The sequence below is a fragment of the Vulpes lagopus genome, chromosome 8 (genome assembly GCF_018345385.1).
Source record: "Vulpes lagopus strain Blue_001 chromosome 8, ASM1834538v1, whole genome shotgun sequence".
In the NCBI taxonomy this organism is placed as follows: Eukaryota; Metazoa; Chordata; class Mammalia; order Carnivora; family Canidae; genus Vulpes; species Vulpes lagopus.
The window spans coordinates 42,279,326-42,304,110 of NC_054831.1; the positions used below are offsets into that span (position 1 = coordinate 42,279,326).

A 24,785-nucleotide genomic window follows, 5' to 3' on the forward strand; every position below is an offset into this window, starting at 1 on the left:
CCCTTCAGCTCCAGGTCGAAATGCTGTTTACTGCTCAGAAGAAGAGAGCAAGTGTGTGTGTGTGTGTGTGTATGGGGTCACATGTGTTCTCCAGATTAGCTCCCAAGGCGCTTCTAAGATAGGTACCTTCTATTGCATCCTCATTTTACAGAGCACAGCCTCACTGGATTAAGTGATTTCCCAAAGGACAGCTGGTAAGTGGTGGAACCAGCTGTTATTTCGGGAAGTCCTTCCATGATCAAAAGGGGCGGGTAAGTGCAGAGGGTGGGTGGAGAAGAATAGGGGAAGGGTAGGGTAGAGGGCATTGCCTGGCAGGCTTGGGTGACAGAGGTAGTGGGCGTGGGTGCAAGGCAATAAGAGGAAGCAGAGCAAAGTGCTTCTAAGTAATTCCTTCCCTTTTCTTCAAGCACAGCCTAAGCCACAAACTTCCTCACAGGCGAATCCCAGAGAATGGAACAATGTTCCTCTCACTAAAAAGGCACAGGTTAATGTATCTGGTATTGTGCACTTTGTGGGTATAGAATAGGGTGAGGCCTCTGGAGTGTAGGTGGGGATTGTACTCCTCCTGTCTGAGCTCAGAGCAGATCCTAACCCTCCTCTAGGAAAGGGGCGCAGAGAGTCTGGAGCAGCTTTCAGATGGCAAGGCTGAGTTCTGAGGGGTCTCTTCTACGATTTGGGGCCAGAGAAGTGTATCTCTCCGAGCCAGTGAGGGCAGGGGAGGAGACTAACAGGAAGAACTGGGGATTAACTGCATTTAGAGAAACCATAAACTGAACTGAGGTCTCTAGCAAGCAAGGGTTTGTGGCTCAAAAAGTTGGCATTCCAGTTTCTCCTTGAATTGAGGGCAAAATTTAGGAGTGTACTGGGTAATAGGAAATGAGGGAACGCCCAGAGCACAAATGAGCTGGAGGCAGATGAAAGCTGAGGCTGGAGGGAGCCAGGCTTTACCCTTGAAAATTTAATCAATCTGTTCTGTGGCTCTAGTTATTGTAGGATCATAACCCAAGCCCTACGGTAATCGGTTTTATACTATTTGGATTTCTTTTCATTTTACCTAAGAATTTTAAAGCGCTGTATTCTGTTTTAATTCTGTTAAAAAAAAAAAAAAAAGGAAAGAAAAAAGGAAACACATACAAGAGATTTTTGTGAGCTATTTTAGGGTTGATAGTAATTGGATGGCACCTAGCATCCCCAGGTCCTGTCCTGTCCTTGAGTTTCTACAGAGAATAAAGTCAGGCAAAGGGGACCCCATTACTAAGAGGCTTTTGCCTGAAACCCCAGAGTAGAAATCTATTGGTGGGGAAGGAGATCCTTTTACTTAGGCTAGTGGCAAACCTCAGGGTCATCCTGAGCTTCTCCCCACTGAATCCACACACATTTACTGTTCTGATATTCATTCGTTCAATACATATCCATTAAGTGTTTACTACATGCCAGACACTGTTCTAGGCACTCGGTTGTCAGCAGTAGCAAATAGTCTTGCCCTATAAGTGGAGGAGCCCTATAAGTAAGTGGAGCTTACTTTCTAACAGAGGGAGACAGAAAACAGAAAAAAAAAAAAAAGAAAAGAAAAAGAAAAAATGATGACTTATGGTAAACCCTGAGGAAAACTAAAACAGAATAAGGAGGGAATAGGTGTCTCAGGAGATTGTGCATGTGTGTGCGTGTGGGTGCATGCATGCACTTCTACTCTGAACAGGGTGGTAAACAAAAGAGTAGAGACTTGAATGAAGTGAGGGAGTGGCATACCAATATCTGGAGAAAGGGATTCTGGACAGAGGGGAAAACACATGCAAAGGCCCTGGGGTAAAAGCGTGGTTGGCATGTTTACCAAGGAGACCAGTGTACCCTGAATGGAGTGGTAAAGGCAAAAGTGGTAGGAGAGGGGTTTAGAGCGGTAGCTGGGATCATCTATGATCACATAAGACCTTATAAGCCACAGTAAGATCTGTTCCTTGCCTCTGAGTGAAATGTAAAAAGCCTTTGGAGAGTTTTGAATAAAGGAGAAACATGATATTCATGATTACCAAAGAATGACTCTAGGTGCTGCATGAAGTCTAGAGCAGTGTTGTCTGATAGAAACATAACATGAGCCACAAAAATGAGTCATACATTTTTAAAAAATTTTTCCAAGCAGCCACTGTAAAAAGCAAAAAGAAACTGGTGAAAATAATTTTGGTATATTTAACTTAACCTTATGTCTAAATTATTAAAAGTATAACACCTATAATCAATGTAAAAATTATTAAGATAGAACATACCCATCTTTTAAAAACACTGAATCTTTGAAAACTGATGTATATTTCATACTTAAAGCAGAGTCACAGTTCAGAGGCTTAATAGCTCTATGTGGCTTGTGGTTGCCATAATGTGTAACACAGGTCTATGCTATAGAGGCCAAGGGTGGAAACAGAGTCACCAGTTTAGACATTCTTGCAATGGTACAGATAGGAGATAATGGTGAAGAAAGATGATGCTAAGGGCAAAAGTGCACCAAGCATAAGCAATCCCAAGAAATAATAGCTTCTTCTTAAGGCATAAGCTAGAACTTGCAGAATTGCTCACCCCTACCTCTTATAGGGAGAAGGAAGAACCACACTGGGAACAACTCCAGGCCTGACAAGACCTAATGGAAGAGAAGAATCCAGAAGTAGACTGTCTGTTCTGGCTTATTAGCATTGTAGCCTCTTCCTCATCACACTCTATCATGCAGCAAAGCTCCACTACCTCTTGCTTCTCAAATTATTATGTAGACCTTGAACATCTTTTTTTAACCCTCTTCCATATGTTATGCCTTGGGATAGGGAGCACGGGGACGCCCTATTTTCCCCCTGAGGCCAGAATTTCCTCATTTGTGTTCTTGGTTTATTAATCCCAATGTATTCAATGATTGGGTTGAGTCAACCATATTTCTATTGCTCTCCAGAGAGATTAGGGGAGAATTCTGGGATCCCCTTCCAGCATCACATTATGACTTTCATGTGTCTTAGCCACTTTTGTCTTCATGAGTGCCTACCTCCTAATAAAATAAAAATTATTTTACTAAAGCATTGGTAAAAAGATGAATATATTAATAGTATATGTGAAAACTTTTTCTTCAACATAGAAGCTCTCTTTTTTTACTTCTGATTTTAAAAGAACTTTCTGAAAGAACTAGGGGTCTCAGACTGCTGTGCCAAATGGAGAAGTTTACTCATGCCCTTCACAGAATTGTCCTATCTTCTCTGAATATCCCCCAAAGTCTGTAAGGTAAGTATTTGAGCCCCTCAGGCCTTTAGGAGGTGATTCCTACCATCCTCTAAACTGGATCAAGATGAGATATTGTTATACTCAGTGTCATACTGTATAATAGGCTGAAAAGTCATCCATAGTTTACTTCCTTGGCTAACTAGGTTTGTCTGGCAGGTTTATATAGTGAGCTCAGATAGGAACCCAGCCCACATAATGGAGGGCTAATATATAAAAATAATTCAAAATTTGCATCAACATATGAAACTTTAACCCTTTTATTTTTTCCCTACAGAGAAGTTAAAATTGAGGAGACATACAAAAGGTATACTTTTTTTTTTCATTGTCCCCTATTCTTTGCAATCTAGCCAAAGCAGTCACAGGTGGTCAGTAGATTCTGGAATCTTATTCCATTGCTCAACCCAGGGCAGCTTCAATACTTTCTGTGGTAGTCATCAGTTAGTTCAACTGTGGTTTGGTTCTCCTCCTTCCAAGCACATTGTGGGATAGTGCTTTCTCTTTAAATTTGGACATATTCATGTGATCTACTTTGGTCAACAGAATGGGAGTAGAAGTGTTATGTGTTACTTCTTGGTGAAAGTCTTTAGATAGAATGTACAAATTCTATGTTCTCGTTCCCTGCCATGGGTCCACCATGTTGCAGATGTGGGGGTGAAAGCCTCCGTCTTGGATGAGGACACCATAGATTAGACCACTTCTAATGGACCAGATGGACATATTGTGAGCAAAGATAAGCCTTTTAACTTTCTTTCTTCTTTCTTTCTTTCTTTCTTTCTTTCTTTCTTTCTTTCTTTCTTTCTTTCTTTCGAGTATTTGATAATGAAGCATATCTGGGGCTGGAATATGTCCTTAGTTGTATTTCTCCATTTCCAGATCTCCTATGAGTCTAACTTTTCTAAAGTTTTCCAGGGTTGATATAAAAAGAACGTAACAGCATGCATTAGACTATAATATAGTTTAATCATATTCAGTGACCTGCCTCTGGTGACCTCGCCTAGGAAGGATGACACATCCTATCACCCACATGTGTCTGCATAACTTCCTTTTCCCAGTGAAATGTGAGCAAAAGTGATGTATAGTTGGCTGTATTCTTCCCATCTTGCTATGGCAACTGCTAATGTCCCAGGTAGAAGCTGTTCTGTCACCTTGGGTCCTAGAGTCAAAACGACATAGTACAGAGGTACAGCTGACCTTTGATAGACACGTAATGTGAGAGATAAATAAATCTTTATCATGTAAACCTCTTAGGGTTTGGGGGTCATTTCTTACTGCATCATAACATGGCCTAACCTGACAGATACAACCTCAAACCCATGAAATTTAGAAAACCTCAGAAACTTATGGAACTGAATATTACCATTGAAGAAGAGGAATCTTCAGACCTTCTCATTGTGTTAGGCCTGCTTCTCCAGAGTGGATGGAATACTTTAACCGATTTTATCCTTATACTCAACTCTATTAGTACTTCTACAGAAAGAGGACTTGCTGGTCCAGTGGACTAGAATTCAGGGCATTACCTGGCCTATGATTTGCTTGTGAGCTGGTCTTAAAGGTCAGGCTGGACAAGAGGCACTGCCTTTTTTACATTTTGCCTCCACAGAACTAGGCTTTGGGAAGAGTATGTCAATCCTGCCCATTCAGTTGCTTGGGCAAGTGGACTCGCTGTGCTCTACAGATCCAGCCATCTAATAGTTGGAAGGAAAGCCTCCTGACCTCAACTTTACTCAGCTGTATTAACCATGGGTATATCCTCAACCGTATGCATCCAGCTTAATGATAGCTCAGCAATAGGGTTATTATTCAAGCAGTAGCTCATCTACTATTCCTCAGATGTGGGACAGTCAGGAATAAACCCCCATAGGAAAGGAGGAAATGAGTGGTCTCTTAACCCAAACATGAACTCAAACACTAAACAACTTCTTTCACTACTTTAAACTTACTATCAATTTCTTACCTGTAGGATTCAGCAGAAATTTAACATTGTCTTGAGGGAGAAGTAAACAGAAAAAAAATAAAGAATAAGTGCTCAATCAAGATTCTGTATAGACATATTTCAAATAAGCTTTTTTAAACGGAGTATTTGGAGGTTGGTTATTGGAACGATGCTGGGAAATGAAGCTATAGAACATCATGTGGAGTCAACATGCACTTACTGAGCCACCTTCCCATCAGGCAGGTGCATGCTGGCTTTCCTCCTAGAACTCATTTAATTATTAATACATAATATGTTGCCCACATAGCTTGGCCATCAGCATATAATTTAAACAAAGTAGGATGAACATTGGAGAGGACCACAACATAATAGTATTTTTTAAACATTCTATTTTTAAACAACTATTTCACAGTCAGATAATTCTCATAAGAAAAAGCACTGAGCCTTATGCCCAAAATGAATAGAATTTTCAAAAATGGGAATTGTGACTATTTAAAGTATATTCCTATTGGTTTTTTTCTTTGATTCAAGTCTTGCATGAATAACTGGGCTTTTGGCTTATTTGGGGAGACTTTCACATTTGTAAATTAATGACCCAGTACTAGCTGTGATGGTAATGTCCAAATACTTCATTTCAAAAACAAACTCAGATTCTGGAATTTTTAATAGCTCCAGATCCAGGATTGGATCATCATTTATTTGTGCTCTAAAGCATAAATCCAGGACTGACAGAAAGAAAACCTAACTGAACCCAAGATTGGGGCAGTTTAAATGAAGGAAGGTGATTCACTTGACTTTAAACTGTGGCTGTTTGGATAACTCAGTCAATATACCAATTTCTTCACTGTCATCCCTGAGAAATTATGGGAACTTGAAATAATTTATAAGAAGTGATTTCTTGTTATTAGGCTAATTCAACAGATATATATAAGCACCTAGTTTATGTGCAGATGGAAAGGCAAATTCAACAGGGTATTGAAACAGAATTGTAATAGGATACAATAGATGCTACACACGAGATAGAATTATGTACCAAGGGAAAAAAAGAATTGGGTACAAATGATGTGACTGGGCTGGGGGTGGGTTAGGGGCAAAGAAGAATACTAGAATTTGTTTTGTATTTTTTACCTCATATTTTACATTTTTCTGTTTTTGTGTGCTTTCAGATAATATATAGCTGGTATAGTGACACCCATGTAATTTATAAATAGATATAGATAAATATATTGCATAATTAATTGTTTAGAAAGCAGTGCTAAAGGAGAACAGGAACAGGAATCATTTGATCTGAAGTGTGGGAACTCGGGATGACTTCCCCAAATAAGCAATATTCAATCTGAGTCATACAGGAAGCCTGTGATTTTGCCAGGCAGAGAAGTGGGGGGGACCATCTTAGTCAGAAGAAAAATATAGCAGTGTTTTCTCCTATGTGTGAAAGAACATGTCACTTTTATGAATGGGAATGTGCTCTGAGAGAGTCCTGCTGCACTGGTGGGACATATGAGGCAAGGGAGAGGTGGAGCCAATGGTGGAAAGGTTGAGACCAGAGTATGAAGAACTGTGTATGCAAGTTCATGAACCCATCTTTTACCTCACAGGAAGCAGAGGAGGAGAATCAGATCTTTCTACTGCCCCCATTGGACCAATCTGTGGGATTCTCCTCTTGGTTGCGATCCTAAGAGTGGTCTCTCTCTGTTGGAGGAAGAAGGAAGGTGATTCAAAACACTCTCCAGCCTTACCTAATACATACGATGTAGCTCTGAACAAGAAAAGGTCTCAGGCTTTTCACAACTGGACTGTGATGAGTCCTCCAGCACTCTGTAACCAAATCAATATTGTTGGTTAGCACAACATCGATCTCAGACATGTGGTTAGGTAAGTATTATTATTGAACTCACTCTTTTTTCCACTGTTAATCATATTTTATTCCCATTACTAGATAGCCATCTAAAAATCACAAATAACCAAATCATGAAATTGAATGCAATAATCAGCAGTACATTGTTGGCAACTTTTTTATTAGCCATAGTTCATAGTTGCAAGCAGCAGAAGTCACTCTGGCTGATTTAAGAAGAAAAGGGACACAAAGGTATTGATTAGCTCAAATAATCTGGGGGGGAGGGTGATGGGATGCACATAGGGTGAGGGCATGGAGCCAGATTTGGAGGCCAGAAAGCCAAGAGTAAGTCCTCCAGTCATGCTGGAAATTGATCCATTGAATCTGCTGCCAGCCCTGGGTGTTGCTGCTTACATTGTTGGTGGTACCAACACTAGGGGAACCAGATGCTGCCCTCATTGTTCACTGCAGAGTGTATCCTGCAGCACCCCCAGCTTCTTGTTCAGAGCCTGGGGAATGAATGTCTAATTGGCAGAGTCTAGATTTTGCCCCTGCTTTCTAGCTGCAATGCAGCAGGGGAAAGTGATCAGGCTCTGCATATAGTATGATGAGGAATTTCTCAAATGGAGCAAAGGGACTCAGATGCTGGAAAGTAAAAGGGAAAGCTAAATGTCCACTTTCTTCCTCCATCTTATCTTCCTGGCACTGCCAAATCTGGTTCCTGCCCTACCTGTCAGATTGCTTTGTCACTAGCTTCTTTTCCTGCCCTTGACTCTTCTTTTTTTTTTTTTTTTTTTTTCTGCCCTTGACTCTTCAATGAGGACAACCCCGATGGTGTTATATAAAACAGCCATTTTGGTTTTCCTTGGTTCCTGGCACAGAGCTCCTAAAACCCTTGGAATTTCCTAGGTGATAAGGGTGACAGAAGTTTCTTTTGTTGAAGTGCTTCTTAGGGATCTCCTAGATAGCTTCAGGATAGAGGCTAGTTGCCAGAAAGATCAAGCCTTGATTAGAAGCTTGGAACTTTCAATCTCAATCCTTACTGCTGTGCCACCCCATCCCCTCCCCCCACCCCAGGAGAAAAGAGATTGAGGCTAGAGGCTGGAGATTGAATTAATCACCAATGGGCAGTTATTTTAATCCATCATACCTATGAAATGAAACCTCCATAAAAACCTATAAATGATGGTATTTGGAGAGCTTCCCTCAGTGAATGTATCTATGTGCTGGGAGGGTGGTGCACCCCAACTCCAAGAGGTCCAGAAGGATCCTGAGCACAAGTGTCTGCCTTCGGCTCATGGCATGATCCTGGGGTCCTGGGATCGAGTCCCACATCCGGTTCCCTGCATGGAGCCTGCTTCTCCCTCTGCCTGTGTCTCTGCCTCACTCTGTGTGTCTCTCATGAATAAATAAAATCTTAAAAAAAAACAAAAACAAAAACCTCTTGTGCTCAGGATCCTTCTGGACCTCACCTATATACCTCTTCATCTGGTTGTTCATTTGTACCCTTTATAATAAACCAGTAAACTTAGGCGAAGTGCCTGTATGGGTTCTGTGAGGTGTTCTAGCAAATTATTGAAACTGAAGAGGTTATAGGAACCTCAGATTTATATAGCCTATCAGTCAGAAATATGGGTGGCCCTGAACTTGCAATTTAGCATCTGAAGTGGGGACCATCTGTGGGAGCCTTTTAACCTACAAGATCTGACACATACTCCAAGTGAATGGTGTCAGAATTGAATTGAACTGATGGATACCCAGCTATTGTCAGAGACTGAAGGTGTTGCAAAAGACACCAAATATTTGGGATCAAGATGGAAAAAACCTAATAGCCAACAGGATGGTGCCCCTAACTTGGTGTCTTGCCATTCGCCCCTCTCTTTTCTTATTGACTCCTATGGATTTTTTCCAATTCTTTTATTTTTTTTTAAGATTTTATTTATTTATTCACGAGAGACACACAGAGAGAGGCAGAGACACAGGCAGAGAGAGAAGCAGGCTCCCTGTGGGCTGCCCAGTGCAGAACTGGATCCCGGGACCGGGATCATGACCTGAGCTGAAGGCAGATGCTTAACCACTGAGCCACCCAGGTGCCCCTTTTTCCCCCCAATTCTTTTGTGGTTCCTTTCAAATCTGTATTTCAGCCACTAACCCTTCTCTAAGTCCCAGTCCTCCCATCTATCTGCTTACTGAATGTTTCTATTTAGATGGCCCACCCTTACCTCACATACAGTTTGTCAGAAAACCAAAATCTTTTACATCAATGTGTTCTTTTCTCTCACTAATCTCCCCGTGGTACTTAGCAATGAGGATTCCCAACTTCAGAATCATGTTTAATTCCTTCTGGCTAATCCTAAATCTTTCTAATTTATCCTTCATGACAACTCTTGCATTCACTTTCCTTCCTAATTCTGCACCCGGGCTCCAGTTCGGCTCCTCTTTGACTTAAGCCTGGACTATTACAACAGTCTTCAACCCACCTCACTGTCGTCTGTACTCTTTCTCATGCATCCTACACTTTGCTACAAGAGTTTTCTTAATGGGCTACATCCATGAGTGTATCAGCCTCTTGACAATGCAATGGTTTCCTCCTGACTATTGGAGAAAGTCAGCCATCTTGATTCAACTCCTTTCCTCTGTTCTAGCTTTATTTGGTCTCTGATTTAACCTCAAACATTTAAACAAAGTAACAAATATTATCCTGCAGGAATCATGGAAAGAAGATGTTGATTTCAATCTTTCTGAGGTCCTCTAAATTCGATGCCTGCAGTATGTCTCCTTGCAGTCTCTTCTCTTCCACTACTGCTGCCCCATTTGATTTGTCCCCACTTTCAGCCAACCCCTGAGTGCTTCAGTGAGTCAGGGCAGCTTCCCTGAGCAGAGGCATAGCCTGCATCTCAAGTTTTGGGGTTTCCTTCCTTCTTCCCTTTCATTTTATATTCTTCCAAAGGAGACGTCAGTAGATGTCACAAAGCACGAAAACACACAAACAGGACTTGCCTATCTTTGAAAGCCACTGACAATTTAATTTAAGCAAGATACCCTGACATCCGCTTGACTTAAACTTACTGAAGCACTATTTCTGAAAATTGTATTTTCATTTGTGTAAGATAGTATCATGCCACAGCTATTTTATTATTCTAGAAGTTGAAGAATTACAAAGGAAGTACCTTTTTTTGGAAAAAAAAGAGATAAAAATTTGGTTCTATTTTGGCTCTAGTTTTTTCGATTAAAAATAAATGATGTCTGTATCTCTAAGCCTAACATTTCTCTTGTTGATTAATGAGAAGTAGTCAGGGCCCCATGGCCTACTTTCGTGGGGGCCTGGTCAGCTGTACCCTCCCTTCCTAGGGACTTAAGCCCTCAGTGGGGCCAGGGCTCCTCTCCTGGGCTTGATCCTATCCTCTCCAGACAACCGCCTGTCTGTTCTCCCCCTTGTGCCATCTTTGTGTACTACCAATACATTTTCTGACATGATCCCCTGTAGCCAATTAGTCTATTGGCTCTCTTGCTAATGTGTCTGTCACTTCCCTGGCTTTATGTCTTTTTCTCCCCCACCCCTTTTCCATTTCTACCGGTTTGGATCCTTCTCTCATTTCATGACTTCTATTCAAACCCTACCTTCTCCCTGAAATCATCCTTGATTATCCAACCCAGAACTTTCTTTTTCCCAAGAACACTCAAAACTCTTCAGTTCATCTGGACTTCCCTGCTAGCAGCCTCATTCAGCAATGATTTTCATGGTTATTTGATAAATAGTAAAGATCTGTACAAAGGTCAGCTACAGAGACATATTTGTAGTCTTTTCTTTCTATATAAATGGTGAGTTTCTGAAGGGCAGAGGCTAAGTACTGAGGACTGAACCTTACTCTTGCCCCCTAGCATCTAATGCAGCCTCTATTCAGAGCAGCTCCTGGGGTGATAGAAGATGGGCGGCTCACAGGGAGTGGATCCCGGACAGTCATTGGCAGGATCCAGCTCCCCTCTGTTCTGGCTATGAGGACGGCACCTGCCCCACCCTGCAGTAACGCAGAGATGACTGTTCACAGTTGCTGGAGGCCTTTGATGGCTGGTGTTTGGCTTTCCAGCAGGCGCCTCTACTACAACGATGACTGTGAAGGAGAACTCCAATTGAGATAGCAGGCAACCTGCCATCAGTGACAATGTAGCACAGCTGGCCTGGAGGGTCACCCGGGCCAGCAGCAGACTTGGCAGGACCAAGAAAGCCTTTGTAATTGTAAGCGACTGAAATGTTCAGGTTGCTTGTTACCACAATATAACTTGGCCCACCTAACTGATACTTATTTTAAATCCCTAATGATTAGGGGTTTAATTAGGCAACGGAAAGCCAAAGTGGTATCCTTGGAAATTAGGAACTTTTCACGCAATAAATCCAAAACCAAATGGAGCAATTTAGGGCAAGAGAAAGGATTTTGGAATCAGACCAGGGTCTGAGTAATGGCATCTACGGTTTACAAGGTGGTTTTCTTACCTTTTGGTCCCAGGACCACCTTAGACTCTTAAAAATTATTGAGGACCCTGAAGAACTTTTGTTTATGTGGGTCATTTCTATGAATACTTACTGCATTAGATATAAGACCCAAGAAATTATGATAAATAACTCTATTTTATATGATAAATAACTATATTTTCCAATAGAAAAAAGTCAGGAGGGGAGTGTCACTATTTCACATTTTTTAAAATAAATTATTTAATGTTTGGTTTAATAGATGAGTGGATTATTTTCATATTCGCTTCTTTACTGTATCCGGTGGGATATATTGTTTTGGATGAGAAAAGTGAAGAAAATCCAGCTTCACAGATACACAGTTGAGAAATGGAGGGATTTTAAGTAAACTTTTCATTTAATTGCAGACATTCTTTGATACTACACCAAAACTTGAGATAACTGGGAGTTTCTTAAACATTTGTTGTGACATGGAATCTGAAGCCATTATCAGTGAACTTTTATTTTATTTTGTTTATTTTTTTAAATGATAAATTTATTTTTTATTGGTGTTCAATTTGCCAACATACAGAATAACACCCAGTGCTCATCCCGTCAAGTGCCCACATCAGTGCCTGCCGCCCAGTCACCCCCACCCCCTGCCCTCCTCCCCTTCCACCACCCCTAGTTTGTTTTCCAGGGTTAGGAGTCTTCCATGTTCTGTCTCCCTTTCTGATATTTCCCACTTATTTTTTCTCCTTTCCCCTTTATTCCCTTTCACTATTATTTATATTCCCCAAATGAATGAGACCATATAATGTTTGTCCTTCTCCAATTGACTTATTTCACTCACCATAATACCCTCCAGTTCCATCCACGTTGAAGCAAATGGTGGGTATTTGTCATTTCTAATTGCTGAGTAATATTCCATTGTATACATAAACCACATCCTCTTTATCCATTCATCTTTCAATGGACACCGAGGCTCCTTCCACAGTTTGGCTATTGTGGACATTACTGATAGAAACATCGGGGTGCAGGTGTCCCAGCGTTTCACTGCATCTGTATCTTTGGGGTAAATCCCCAGCAGAGCAATTGCTGGGTCGTAGGGCAGGTCTATTTTTAACTCTTTGAGGAACCTCCACACAGTTTTCCAGAGTGGCTGCACCAGGTCACATTCCCACCAACAGTGCAAGAGGGTTCCCCTTTCTCCGCATCCTCTCCAACATTTGTGGTTTCCTGCCTTGTTAATTTTCCCCATTCTCACTGGTGTGAGGTGGTGTCTCATTGTGGTTTTGATTTGTATTTCCCTGATGGCAAGTGATGCAGAGCATTTTTTCATGTGCTTGTTGGCCATGTCTATGTCTTCCTCTGTGAGATTTCTCTTCATGTATTTTGCCCATTTCATGATTGGATTGTTTGTTTCTTTGCTGTTGAGTTTAATAAGTTCTTTATAGATCTTGGAAACTAGCCCTTTATCTGATACGTCATTTGCAAATATCTTCTCCCATTCTGTAGGTTGTCTTTGAGTTTTGTTGACTGTATCCTTTGCTGTGCAAAAGCTTCTTATTTTGATGAAGTCCCAATGGTTCATTTTTGCTTTTGTTTCTTTTGCCTTCTTGGATGTATCTTGCAAGAAGTTACTGTGGCCAAGTTCAAAAAGGGTGTTGCCTGTGTTCTCCTCTAGGATTTTGATGGAATCTTGTCTCACATTTAGATCTTTCATCCATTTTGAGTTTATCTTTGTGTATGGTGAAAGAGAGTGGTCCAGTTTCATTCTTCTGCATGTGGATGTCCAATTTTCCCAGCACCATTTATTGAAGAGACTGTCTTTCTTCCAGTGGATAGTTTTTCCTCCTTTGTCGAATATTAGTTGACCGTAATGTTGAGGGTCCACTTCTGGGTTCTCTATTCTGTTCCATTGATCTATGTGTCTGTTTTTGTGCCAGTACCACACTGTCTTGATGACCACAACTTTGTAGTACAACCTGACATCTGGCATTGTGATGCCCCCAGCCATGGTTTTCTTTTTTAAAATTCCCCTGGCTATTCAGGGTCTTTTCTGATTCCACACAAATCTTAAAATAATTTGTTCTAACTCTCTGAAGAAAGTCCATGGTATTTTGATAGGGATTGCATTAAACGTGTAAATTGCCCTGGGTAACAGTGACATTTTCACAGTATTAATTCTGCCAATCCATGAGCATGGAATATTTTTCCATCTCTTTGTGTCTTCCTCAATTTCTTTCAGAAGTGTTCTATAGTTTTTAGGGTATAGATCCTTTACCTCTTTGGTTAGGTTTATTCCTAGGTATCTTATGCTTTTGGGTGCAATTGTAAATGGGATTGACTCCTTATTTCTCTTTCTTCAGTCTCATTGTTAGTGTATAGAAATGCCACTGACTTCTGGGCATTGATTTTGTATCCTGCCACGCTACCAAATTGCTGTATGAGTTCTAGCAATCTTGGGGTGGAGTCTTTTGGGTTTTCTATGTAGAGTATCATGTCATCGGCGAAGAGGGAAAGTTTGACTTCTTCTTTGCCAATCTGAATGCCTTTTATATCTTTTTGTTGCCTGATTGCTGAGGCTGGGACTTCCAGTACTATGTTGAATAGCAGTGGTGAGAGTGGACATCCCTGTCTTGTTCCTGATCTTAGGGGAAAGGCTCCCAGTACTTCCCCATTGAGAATGATATTTGCTGTGGGCTTTTCGTAGATGGCTTTTAAGATGTTGAGGAATGTTTCCTGTATCCCTACACTCTGAAGAGTTTTGATCAGGAATGGATGCTGTATTTTGTCAAATGCTTTCTCTGCATCTGTTGAAAGGATCATATGGTTCTTGTTTTTTTATCTTGCTGATATGATGAATCACATTGATTGTTTTACGTCAGTGAACTTTTATATTCTGCTACATGGAATCCCATTGGTCTCTCTTTGAACACAACTTTCTAAAACCCTTTCATGATTTTGTAACATTATGCACAGGTCATTTGGAAAATATTGTTTAATAAAACTAACAGAACATCTTCCAAATATTGACACAGGTCAGTATATGATATAAAAAAATGACATTTTTTACTACCACCTTTGATTTCGTGGAAAAGTTTTTAAGGATTGGGAAGCTATTTAGCTCATGTTGCAGATACAAATTTTCCAAAATTCAAGTTTCATGCCAAAGCTTGAATTTTATTGTTGGCAACAAATACCATCCAGTTGTTTTCCTTGAAGTGATAGGCTCATTTTGTTTCTTTTTGAGAAAATGTATGCCCAGTCCCTAAGGTTGAAAAGCCATAGTTTGTCAGTCTGTCAACTAAAAATGGTCTTCTGTGAAAAAAGAAGCTAGTCCAGCTTGCAGCTTAAGCAATCACACAAGTGCTTTTTCTTGAGATGACATGATAGTTTGATGTACAGGAGGAGCACTTTTATGCCACACCTCAGTTTTGCCCACAAAATATAAAAAAGATATGTACTCAGTGTATAATTTAATAAAATGAGTAATTTGTAGTGCTTCACTAAGCAGTAACTTGGCTTTTATGTCATTGTTGCTACTGCCTTGATTAGTGCTAAGGCAATAGCACTTCTGCCCACACTGCTTTTGTACCAGTGGTAGAAACACAGAGATAAAAGCAAATAACATTTTAGTACCATCACAAAAAGTTTTGAGAATTGAAAGAAATATTGGCCTGTGTTAGATTTTGTAAGGGTATAGCTGTCATTAGTAATAGTAGTAATACTGATAATCTTCCATTTTTCCCCAACAAATACTTCCTCTGGCAGATCTCCATTTTAGTTAATTGCTTCATCTGTCTCCTGTGATCTCTTTTTCCAGCCGATGTCTGTTCAACCACAAGAACTGTACTATTGATCTGACCTCTGTCGTACTTTCACAGTGATCTCTTCTTTTCCTGCTGCTATCACCTTGGTTAAAGAGCATGACGTTGTGGACAGAATTGCCACCAAAGGCACTTCTGGCTCTTGGTATTTGACCTGCCTAAGACTCAGTTTACTACTCCATAACTTGGGAAGAAAAATAGTCCTTTTCCACACATTTTTTTGGGAAGGTTAAATGAAGTAACATATTTGAAAGTTAACTAGCTGAGTGCCCAGCTATAGTGTATGTTCCACAAATATTAGTTTCCCTTCCTTTATCCTTTTCTCAGGATTTTGTTTTGTTTTCTTTTTTAAAAAAGTTTTTATTTTAAATCTAGTTAGTTGCCTTACTGCATTATATTAGTTTCAGGGGTACTGCTTTGTTTTTGTAACCACTCTTTGCTTCTTTTCCTTCTTCTCTCCAATTCATCCAAAATGTCACCATTGAATTACTTTTTTATAGCAGAGCTCTGTCATGAAATTAGTACACAACACACATGAACTGGGTACACATTGCGTACTGGGGTTTTTGATAGTGGTTGCAGACTTAGGACAAAAGATATACCTTGAGAGCTACAGTCTTACGGTGGAGGGTTTGAAATATCTTTCCCATGTCTCCATTGTGGTCCCTGCCACACTCCACTGAAGGTCAGTCTCCTTAGCATGGCATTTAAAGTCTTCTGCGCGGTGGCCCAAACTGGCTTCTCTCTTCCTATTTCTTATGTGCTGGCCAAACTGAACTCCTCAGTCTTTGATCTCAGAGTTCTCGGCTTCCATGTTTCTGTGCCCCATGTTCTCTCTGTTGGAATGTCCTTCTCACCTCCTCTAGCTGTGAACAGCCTATCTGTTCCTTAACTCCAGTTCACCTACCCCATGTGTGAGACCTTCTCTGGTCCCCCAGGTGGAGGTGCTGTCCTCTGTGCACCTATTTCCTTCAAATGCATCTTAGGGTACTTGTCATATTCTACATGAGCTCATGCCATTTATGCACCTTTTAGTTCTCTCAACCAGATTGTGATCTTCGCAGAATATGCATTTCTCTTCCCAACCTTAGCAGGTCATATGAGGGCCTTATATCTACAGTTATACTCTATGACATGTTTATTGATGGATAAATGAAAACAAATTTTTCTTCATTTTGTTGAGTTTATTAACCAAGATCCTACACCTGGAAGTGGATATTATAAAACAAATGACTAGTTATTAGCAGCAGCACCAAAAACACCAATACATTTCCTGTAAGCTGCTGTGCATTCATGGCCCACAGCTTCTATTCTTAAAAAAAAAGTCTTAATAAAAGCACAATATGAATATTTATTTATTTATTTACTTACTTACTTATTTACATCCTCTTCATTTACTTTCATTACTTTCTGGTAGTTTCCAATATACAAGTCTTTCATCTCCTTGGTTAAATTCATCCCTAGGTATTTTCTACTTTATAATGCAATTGTAAATGGAATTCTTTCTTTCTCTCTCTCTCTTTTTTTTTTAAGATTTTATTTATTTATTCATGAGAGACACAGAGAGAGAGAGAGAGAGGCAGGGACACAAGCTGCAAGAAGCCCAATGTGGGACTTGATCCCAGATCCTGAGGTCACGCCCTGGGCTAAGGGCAGACGCTCAACTGCTGAGCCACCCAGGTGTCCCTCTTTCTCTTTCTGATAGTTAATTATTAGTATATTGAAACACAACAGATTTTTGTGTACTTTGTATCCTGCAACTTTACTGAATTTGTTTTATTAGTTCTAAGTATTCTGATGAATTCTTTAGGGTTTTCTTTTTCTTTTTGTTTTTAGGGTTTTCTATATTTAATATCATGTCATCTGAAAATAGTGCAGATCCCACTTTTGATGGGAATGTAAACTTGTGTAGCCACTACGGAAAACAGTATGGAGGTTCCTCAAAAAAATTCAAAATGGGTGAAAGACCTAAAAGTGAGATAGGAATACATCAAAATCTTAGAGAACACAGGCAGCAACATCTTTGACCTTGGCTGCAGAACTTCTTGCTAGAGACGTCTCCAGAGTTAAGGGAAACAAAAGCAAAAATGAACTATTGGGGCTTCATGACGATAAAGCTTTTGCACAGCAAAGGAGGCAATCAATAAAACTAAAAGGCAATCTATGGAATGGAAGAAGACATTTGCAAGTAACATATCACATAAAGGGCTAGTATCTGAAATTTATAAAGAACTTATCAAACTCAATACACGAAAAACAAAGAACCCAGTCAAGAAATGGGTAGAAGGCATAAACAGACATTTCTCCAAAGAAGACACACAAATGGCCAACAGATGCATAAGAAAGTGCTCAACATCACTCATGATCAGGGAAACACAAATCAAAACCGCACTGGTCAGAAGGGCTAAAATTAACAATTCAGGAAACAAAAGATGTTGGCAAGGATTTGGAGAAAGAGGAACCTCTTGCACGGTTGGTGGGTATGCAAACTGGTGCAGCCACTCCCTAGAACAGTATGGAATTTCCCCAAAAAGTTAAAAATAGAACGATCCTACAACCCAGGACTAGTACTACTAGATATTTGTCCGAAGGATGCAAACATAGTGCTTTGCATGGGGCACATGCACCCCAATGTTTATAGCAGCAATGTCCACAACAGCCAAACTATGGAAAGAGCCCAGATGTCTATTAACAGACAAATGGATAAAGATGTGTTATATACATACAATGGAATACTGCTCAGCCATTAAAAAGAATGAAATCTTGCCATTTGAAACAACATGGATGGAACTAGAGGGTATTACATTGAGTGGAATAAGTCAGTCAAAGAAAGAGAATTACCATATGATTCCACTCATGAGACATTTAAGAAACAAAACAGATGAACATAGGAGAAGGGAAGGAAAAATTAGATACAAACAGAGAGGAAGGCAAACCACAAAAGACTCTTAACTCTAGAAAACTGAAGGTTGGTGGAGGGCAAGTGGGTAGGAAGATGGGCTACCTGTGTGATGGGCCGTAAGCAGGGCTTGTGATGTAATGAGCACTGGGTATTATATGCAATTGATGAATCACTAAATTCTACCTGTGAAACTAATAATATGCTATATGTTAACCAACTTGAATTTAAATTAAATAAAAAGTAAAAATAGAACTAGGATATGATTCAGCAACTCTACTTCTGGGTATTTATCTGAAGGAAATGAGAACCAATTCAAAAAGATATCTGTACCCCAATGTCCATTCACTGCAGCATTATTTACAATAATCAAGCTGTGGGAACAACCTGTGTCCATTGATGGATGAATGGATAAAGAAAAAAGAAATAATAAAGAAATAAAAAAATAATAGTCTTAACATTTGCAATAATATGTATGGACCTGGGAGCTTTATGCTAAGTAAATAAGTCAGACAGAAAAAGACAAAAGCTGTATGATCTCTCGTATATGCAGAAAATTATATATATCAAGCTCATAGATGCAGAGAATAGCTTGGTTCCCAGAGGCTGGGCATGGGGGAGAGGGGATGGAAGATAGGAGATATGGATGAATTATGTGTTTGTTTTTAGTTTAAATAGTGTAACAGAGGGGAGGTAAAATATACTTAAATTGCTTTATTTTTTTATCTTTTTAAAGAATTTATTTATTTATTTATTTATTTATTTATGAGAGACACAGGGAGAGAGGCAGAGACCTAGGCAGAGAGAGAAGCAAGCTCCATACAGGGAGCCCAATGTGGGACTCAATTCTGGGACTCCAGGATCACGCTCTGGGCCAAAGGCAGATGCTTAATCACTGAGCCATCCAGGCATCCCCTTACATTGCTTTAAAAAAGAAGTCAAGTGCAGTTATTTCCTATTGCTCCTGTTGACACACCTATTAGGAGTAATTCCTGATCTTTACTGAAACAGGATATGTGATTCTAGAAAGGAGAACAAGACAGTCAAGTAGATGATCTGTTTCTGATCAGAAGTTTCTAGGATATAGCTTTCTGTGTTATTGTTTTGCAGAGAAGTATTTATACCATACAGTATCTTCAAAAGTACAGAAAACGAAATGGCAATAATTTTGGATTTCTGGACTTGTCCTGGGGCCTGCCAAGATGGTAACTTTTGTTTTATTTCCTGGACCTAGGTTCAGGGCTGTTAGTCTCTAAGAATCCTGTAGTTAAGCGTCTTAGGTAAAAGGACGGTTGCTTCTCTGTGTGCGAAGAGAAGTGCTCTCCTGAAGCCATGTGAGAGGGCCCTTAGAGAGTGGAGAGTTGAAATCTGTCTCTTAGTCTTTGCTGATAACAGAAACTTCCAAGTTGTGGGAGAGAGGTAGCAGGCTGGGAGGGGGCTGGATAAGAAGTCTGCGCTACTTCCCAGAACACCACACTTCTTTGGGCTGATTTGCTTTGTGTACGTTGTGCCTCCATATGGGATGCCTTTCCTCTTTTTCTCAGGCCAGGAACCTTTTTCTCCTTTAAGACCTTGCACAAGTCACTTCTGCCTTACTGATGGATTCCCATGGCCACCATTCTGTTTTTCCCTCTGTATGTTCCAAAGTGTTTCCAACCACCTGTCCTGTAGCATTTATCATGGAGCAATAAAATTACTTACGAAAATTAAAAAAATTATTTTAAAAAAAAGATTTATTTGAGAAATAGTGAGAGAGAAAGAGATGGGGAGAGACAGAGACAGAGACAGAGAGAGAGAGAGAGAGCAAGCACAGAGGGAGCTGGAGAAGCAGGCTCCCTGTTGAGCAGGGAGCCAAAGCAGGGCTTGATCCCAGGACCCTGAGATCATGACCTGAGCCAAAGGCAGACACTTAACTGAGCCACGCAGGCACCTCAGGAACATTTTTTAAAAGATTTATTTATTTGAGAGAGGGAGAGAGAGAGAATACATGCATGCAGGAGTATGGGCAGAGAGAGAGAATCTTCAAGCAAATTCCCTGTTGAGCTCGGAATCCACCCTAGCCCAACAGAGCCCAACACGGGACTCGATCCCACAACCCAGGAGACCATGACCTGAGCTGAAACCAAGAGTCAGTTGCTCAACTGGATGAGCCATCTAGAAATCTCTGAACATTTTTATCTCCCTAACTGGACTGTGCCCAGTGCCACGTTTTATGCTTCACTGTATTGGCTCCAGAGTCTAGTAATGGATACATCAGGTAGAAGCCATTCACTATCAATTGAATGAATGGAGTCCAGGCTTTTGGGTCTATAGTTTTTGTAAGCTCAGAAACCATCTGTTTGGAGCTTGCTTATTAGATTATTTGACTATCTATGGTTTTATGCATATGTCTTTATATTCTTTCTTGGCATTTAGAAGATTCTTTTATAAATTACCAAACTGTTTTAAGTATGTTGTAATAGGCCCTCCTCCCTCAGAAGAGGGGACTCCTTGCTCCAGGGGAGGGCCATACTTTCAGGGATCAGTATGGGGCTGGCATCTGAAATCAAGATGAGTGAATCCCAGGAAGAGAGAGTTAAGGCTTGCTCTTTTTTCAGATCACAGTCCTAGAGTTTATGAAATTTATTTTTTCCTGTTGAGAGCTGTCCCCCTTACGGCTGGTGTTTCAGATGGCAAAGGAGGCACTGAGGTAAGCAGTGCCTTACCATGAATCTGTTAGTGTCCTCATGAGCACAGTTTGTTCTCAGAAATCCTCAACTTGTTTTTGGGAGATGGAACTCCCAGGAAGTCCATTTATCATATGACTAGAGTAAGTGAAAGGTAATCCTTTTTAAAACGTGAGTTATGGAGCTTTGTAATGTGCCATTTATCTATGTCTAGCGTGGAGCGGAAGAAGGCCAGGGCAGGTTATTACATAGAGTGTACTGTCTGTTGTCTTGAGGTCTCCATTCCCCATACCTTGTTCCAGCACACAAAATACTCTCAGGGGATGAATTTTGATGAAAACATTGATTGAGCACTTAGAGTTGCTAGTTACCAAACATCAAGTAGGTATTTGAACACATACATGGTAAGTAAGCTGCTCAATTATTAGGCTTCTGTGTCTATTTACACATACCTTGGTTTAATATTCAATATCAATATAGGTGAGGAATAATTTTCTGGAAGCAAGCTAAACACCTTTGAAAATTGGAAATCTTCTAGAACTCTTTACCAGGCAGGTACATTTTGGAATATAAGAGGGATCAATGCAGTCAATCATAAATTTGAAAAGCTTCACACACACACACACACACACACACACACACACAAAGGATGGATTCTTACAATTCTTTTCCTGTTTTATAAAAATAATATTGACATGTAGCCACAAAACCTGGCTGAATGGAACAAGATGGTACTATTTGCATTCACGTAAAATGGCTAACACACAAGATATTTAGTTCCTAGTTTTAGGAAACCAGAGAGAGAAAACCCAGTCTCCAGACTTCCTTTTTTTTTTTAAAAAAAAAAAAAAGATTTTATTTTATTATTTATTCATGAGAGACACACACAGAGAGGCAGGGACACAGGCAGAGGGAGAAGCAGGCTCCATGCAGGGAGCCTGACGTGCGACTCAATCCCAGGTCTCCAGATCACACCCTGGGCTGAAAGTGGTGCTAAACCACTGAGCCACTAGGGCTGCCCTCCAGACTTCCTTTTTAAAAACACTTGCAGATGTTGTACCAAATCTGTTTGGTACAACATTTGTTGTAGCAAATGACAATACTACCCTAACGTATTCAAGGTTAAACCCCTTAATGGTCTTCACGTTTATAAGGCTCAAGACAACCTTTATTCAGCACCTGCTTTGCTGTTATCCCAACATCTTGTATTCCTACCACCTGACACTGGTCTTCACTTAATATTTAGCAAGTGGGTGAATGCTGCATGTCCATGTGAAAGACAATGGTATTGTGCTTAGCACAATCCTAGGTAAAAAGTAGGCATCCAAAAAACGTGATAAAGTATGAACGAACACACGGACACAACCTGCAGGAGGTCATATTCTAATCTCAGGAAAGTGATTGGCGCTTGGTTCCATACAGTTTCTATGGGAGAGACAGGAGTCAAGCTGGGGGCAGGCGCAAGGCAGTGGAGAACCATCAGAGGTTCCTAGTCCTTTTGTCAGCGCTCTCCCCTGGCCTCCGGCGGGGCTGGGAGCCCCTTGACAGTCCCACGGGGACAAGAGGGACCCTGCACAGGAGCTCACTCCCTTTCTCTGTATTCCAAGTTAATTAATTTTTATCAGACGTTTTGAATAAAATTACACCCTCCCTCTTCCATTATGAACACTTAAAATCACATTTATACGAAATCACATTTACACAAACTTCTATTGAAAGCCAAATTCCAGGCCTAAGCTATTGGCCAAATCCCATTAAAAAAAGAGGATATTAAGTCAATTAGTTGAGCTGATTAAAAACACCTTCATCAACGCAGAGCATGGGTGCCAACAGTATTAAGCTGAATTACTGATTTTTTTTTTTTAAAGCAGATGGCACATGAGCGGGGAGGAGAAGGGACTCCGGTTTCTGTGCCGTGTCCTCCACCCCCCAGTCCCGCAGTTTGGGAGTAAGCACGGGACCTACGGCTGTAGGTGCTCCAGGAGACCTGGAAAGGGAGGTGGCGGAGGAAGGTGGCAGGACGCGGGGGCAGAAGCCCGGGCCTAGGTGAGGGACGAGGAGGAGAGGAGGGGCGACTACCGGCCGAGGGGGCCGCCTCTGCCCGGTCGGGCGCGGGAGCCCGGCGCCGCCGCGAGCCCCGCAGGACGCTCCCGAGGCCGGCCGCCAGGGGGCGCGGCCGGAGCCGGCGCGGCGGAGCCGAGGAGGGAGGAGGGGAGGGGAGCCGGCGGAGAAGGGTCAGCGGCGGCGGCAGGGGCGGCAGCGGCGCAGCTCCGCTCCCCGAGCGTCTCCCGTCCCGGCGCCCCAGGAGGGCGCGCGGCTCCCGCCGCAGGGATGCTGCCGCCCGCCCGCCGCGGCCGCCGCCTCGCGCTCCCGGCGCTGCTCTCGCTCCTCACCTGCTCGCTGGGTAAGTAGCGGGCGGCCGGGCGCGCACGGGAGAGGCGTGCGCTTCCCGGCGCTGCCGCCCGCGTCCCGGGTCCCGGGTCCCGGGTCCCGGGTCCCGCGTCCCGCGTCCCGCGGCCGCGCGCGGAGGGAGCTGCCGGGCGGCCCACCCTGCCCGCGGGCGCCCGTGTCCCGCCGTCCCGTCCCCGCCGCGCCGGCGGCAGCGCCCTCTCGCGGCGTCCGGGAGGGGACCCGGCTCTCCGGGACCCCGGGGCGCGCCGCGCCCGCCCCCTCGGCTGCCGGGTCCCGCCGCCGCCGCGGCCCCCCCTGGCGGCCGCCCGCCTCCTGCCTCCTTCCGCCGCGAGCTGGCGGCCGGCCGAGCCGGGAGGGCGAGGCGCTCACCCCCACAGGAAGCGCCGACTGAATGTGCAACTGCGAGAAACTTTGAGCGCGGGGACGCGGCGGCCGCGGCCCGCCCCCTGCCTGCCGCCGGCGCCCCGCCCCCCCGGCGCCCCGCGCCCCCCGCCCTCCCCCGTGCCCCCCCCGCGCCCCGCGGCCCCCCCGCGCCCCGCGGCCCCCGCGCCCCCGGGCTGGAGGGGCCGGGCCCTGGGGCCGGGGCCTTGCGCTCGCCCCGCGCCGCCCCGTCCCGCAGGCGGGCCCCGCGCCCCCAGGGCTCTCCGCGAGGTCTTCCGGCGGCGCCCGGGCTGGGGGCTCGGGGCTCGGGGCTCGGGGCTCGGGGCTCCGGGGCCGAGGTGCCAACTTGGCGGAGCCCTCGGCCGGGAGGGGAGGCTCGGGCGGGGCGGGCGGCCCCAGGCTCGGGCGGCCGCGGCGCAGTCGGAGGACACTTGTGGAAACCGCGTGCCTGCGGGCTGCCGCCGCCGTCAGGCCCCTTTCCTTTCTTTTTTTTTTTTCTTCCTTTCTCCTCACGAGCGTTTTCTCCTCTTTATCGTCACAGGATGTGGCAAAAGTTTTTTTTTTTTTTTAAGTCATTCTGATTGACATTTATGATGAGATTTGTTGAAGTCTGAAACCGCGGGGGCCCCGTGACTCCCTTTCCAGGTTCTCGGGGTTATTTTGCTCTAACCCGGACTGCTGTGCTTCCAGTCCGTCCAAAGGCAGTAATTTCAGATTTTTAGAGGTGGCAGAACGGTGCAGTTCAGGAACGGATGCGGCGTTCGAGCGCGCTGCTTTCTGGTGGCCCACCGGAACCTTTGCAGCTCAGTTTTATTTGGATTCAAACTCCCCGAATAAGGACGTTGTTTGCGTTCCCCCTTAGCATTTCGGTAGGTGCTCAGTGTGGGAAAATCGAGTGAGATTAATTGTTAATTAATTGTCCACACGCATGATTAAGTAAGCAACAGTGTAATTAAAAATTTCCGGGCACCTTGGGCACAGAGAACTATGATTGACGGCGAGAGCTTCTGAACTTGGGATCTGCTGCGGGGAGGGGAGCCGGCATCGCCGGGAGGGGTCAGCCCTGGAGGAAGGGAGGGAGGAGGGGCGGGAAGTGGGGGAGGCGGCTCTCGGTAGCCTTGGCTGGCT

The 24,785-nt window shown here is 43.0% G+C and overlaps 1 protein-coding gene and 1 long non-coding RNA gene across 3 annotated transcripts in view; one reads left to right on the forward strand and one right to left on the reverse strand.

Moving 5' to 3' along the window:
- Positions 1–3,490: 3,490 nt before the first annotated feature.
- On the reverse strand, positions 3,491–23,435 carry LOC121496934. Its single transcript, XR_005989373.1, has 4 exons — positions 23,258–23,435; positions 6,922–7,000; positions 5,204–5,233; positions 3,491–4,402 (listed from the first exon to the last, which is right to left on the reverse strand). It is a non-coding gene; the product is annotated as an uncharacterized LOC121496934 (long non-coding RNA).
- B3GLCT (beta 3-glucosyltransferase) overlaps positions 22,943–24,785 on the forward strand; it is a 126,227-nt gene continuing 124,384 nt past the window's right edge. The window contains exon 1 of one of the 2 annotated variants that reach the window (XM_041765842.1): positions 22,943–23,268. In XM_041765842.1, the coding sequence (XP_041621776.1) occupies positions 23,196–23,268 (73 nt within the window). In that variant the 5' untranslated portion in view covers positions 22,943–23,195. The remainder of the gene's footprint in view (positions 23,269–24,785) is intronic. The other variant, XM_041765841.1, reaches the window with a different exon arrangement.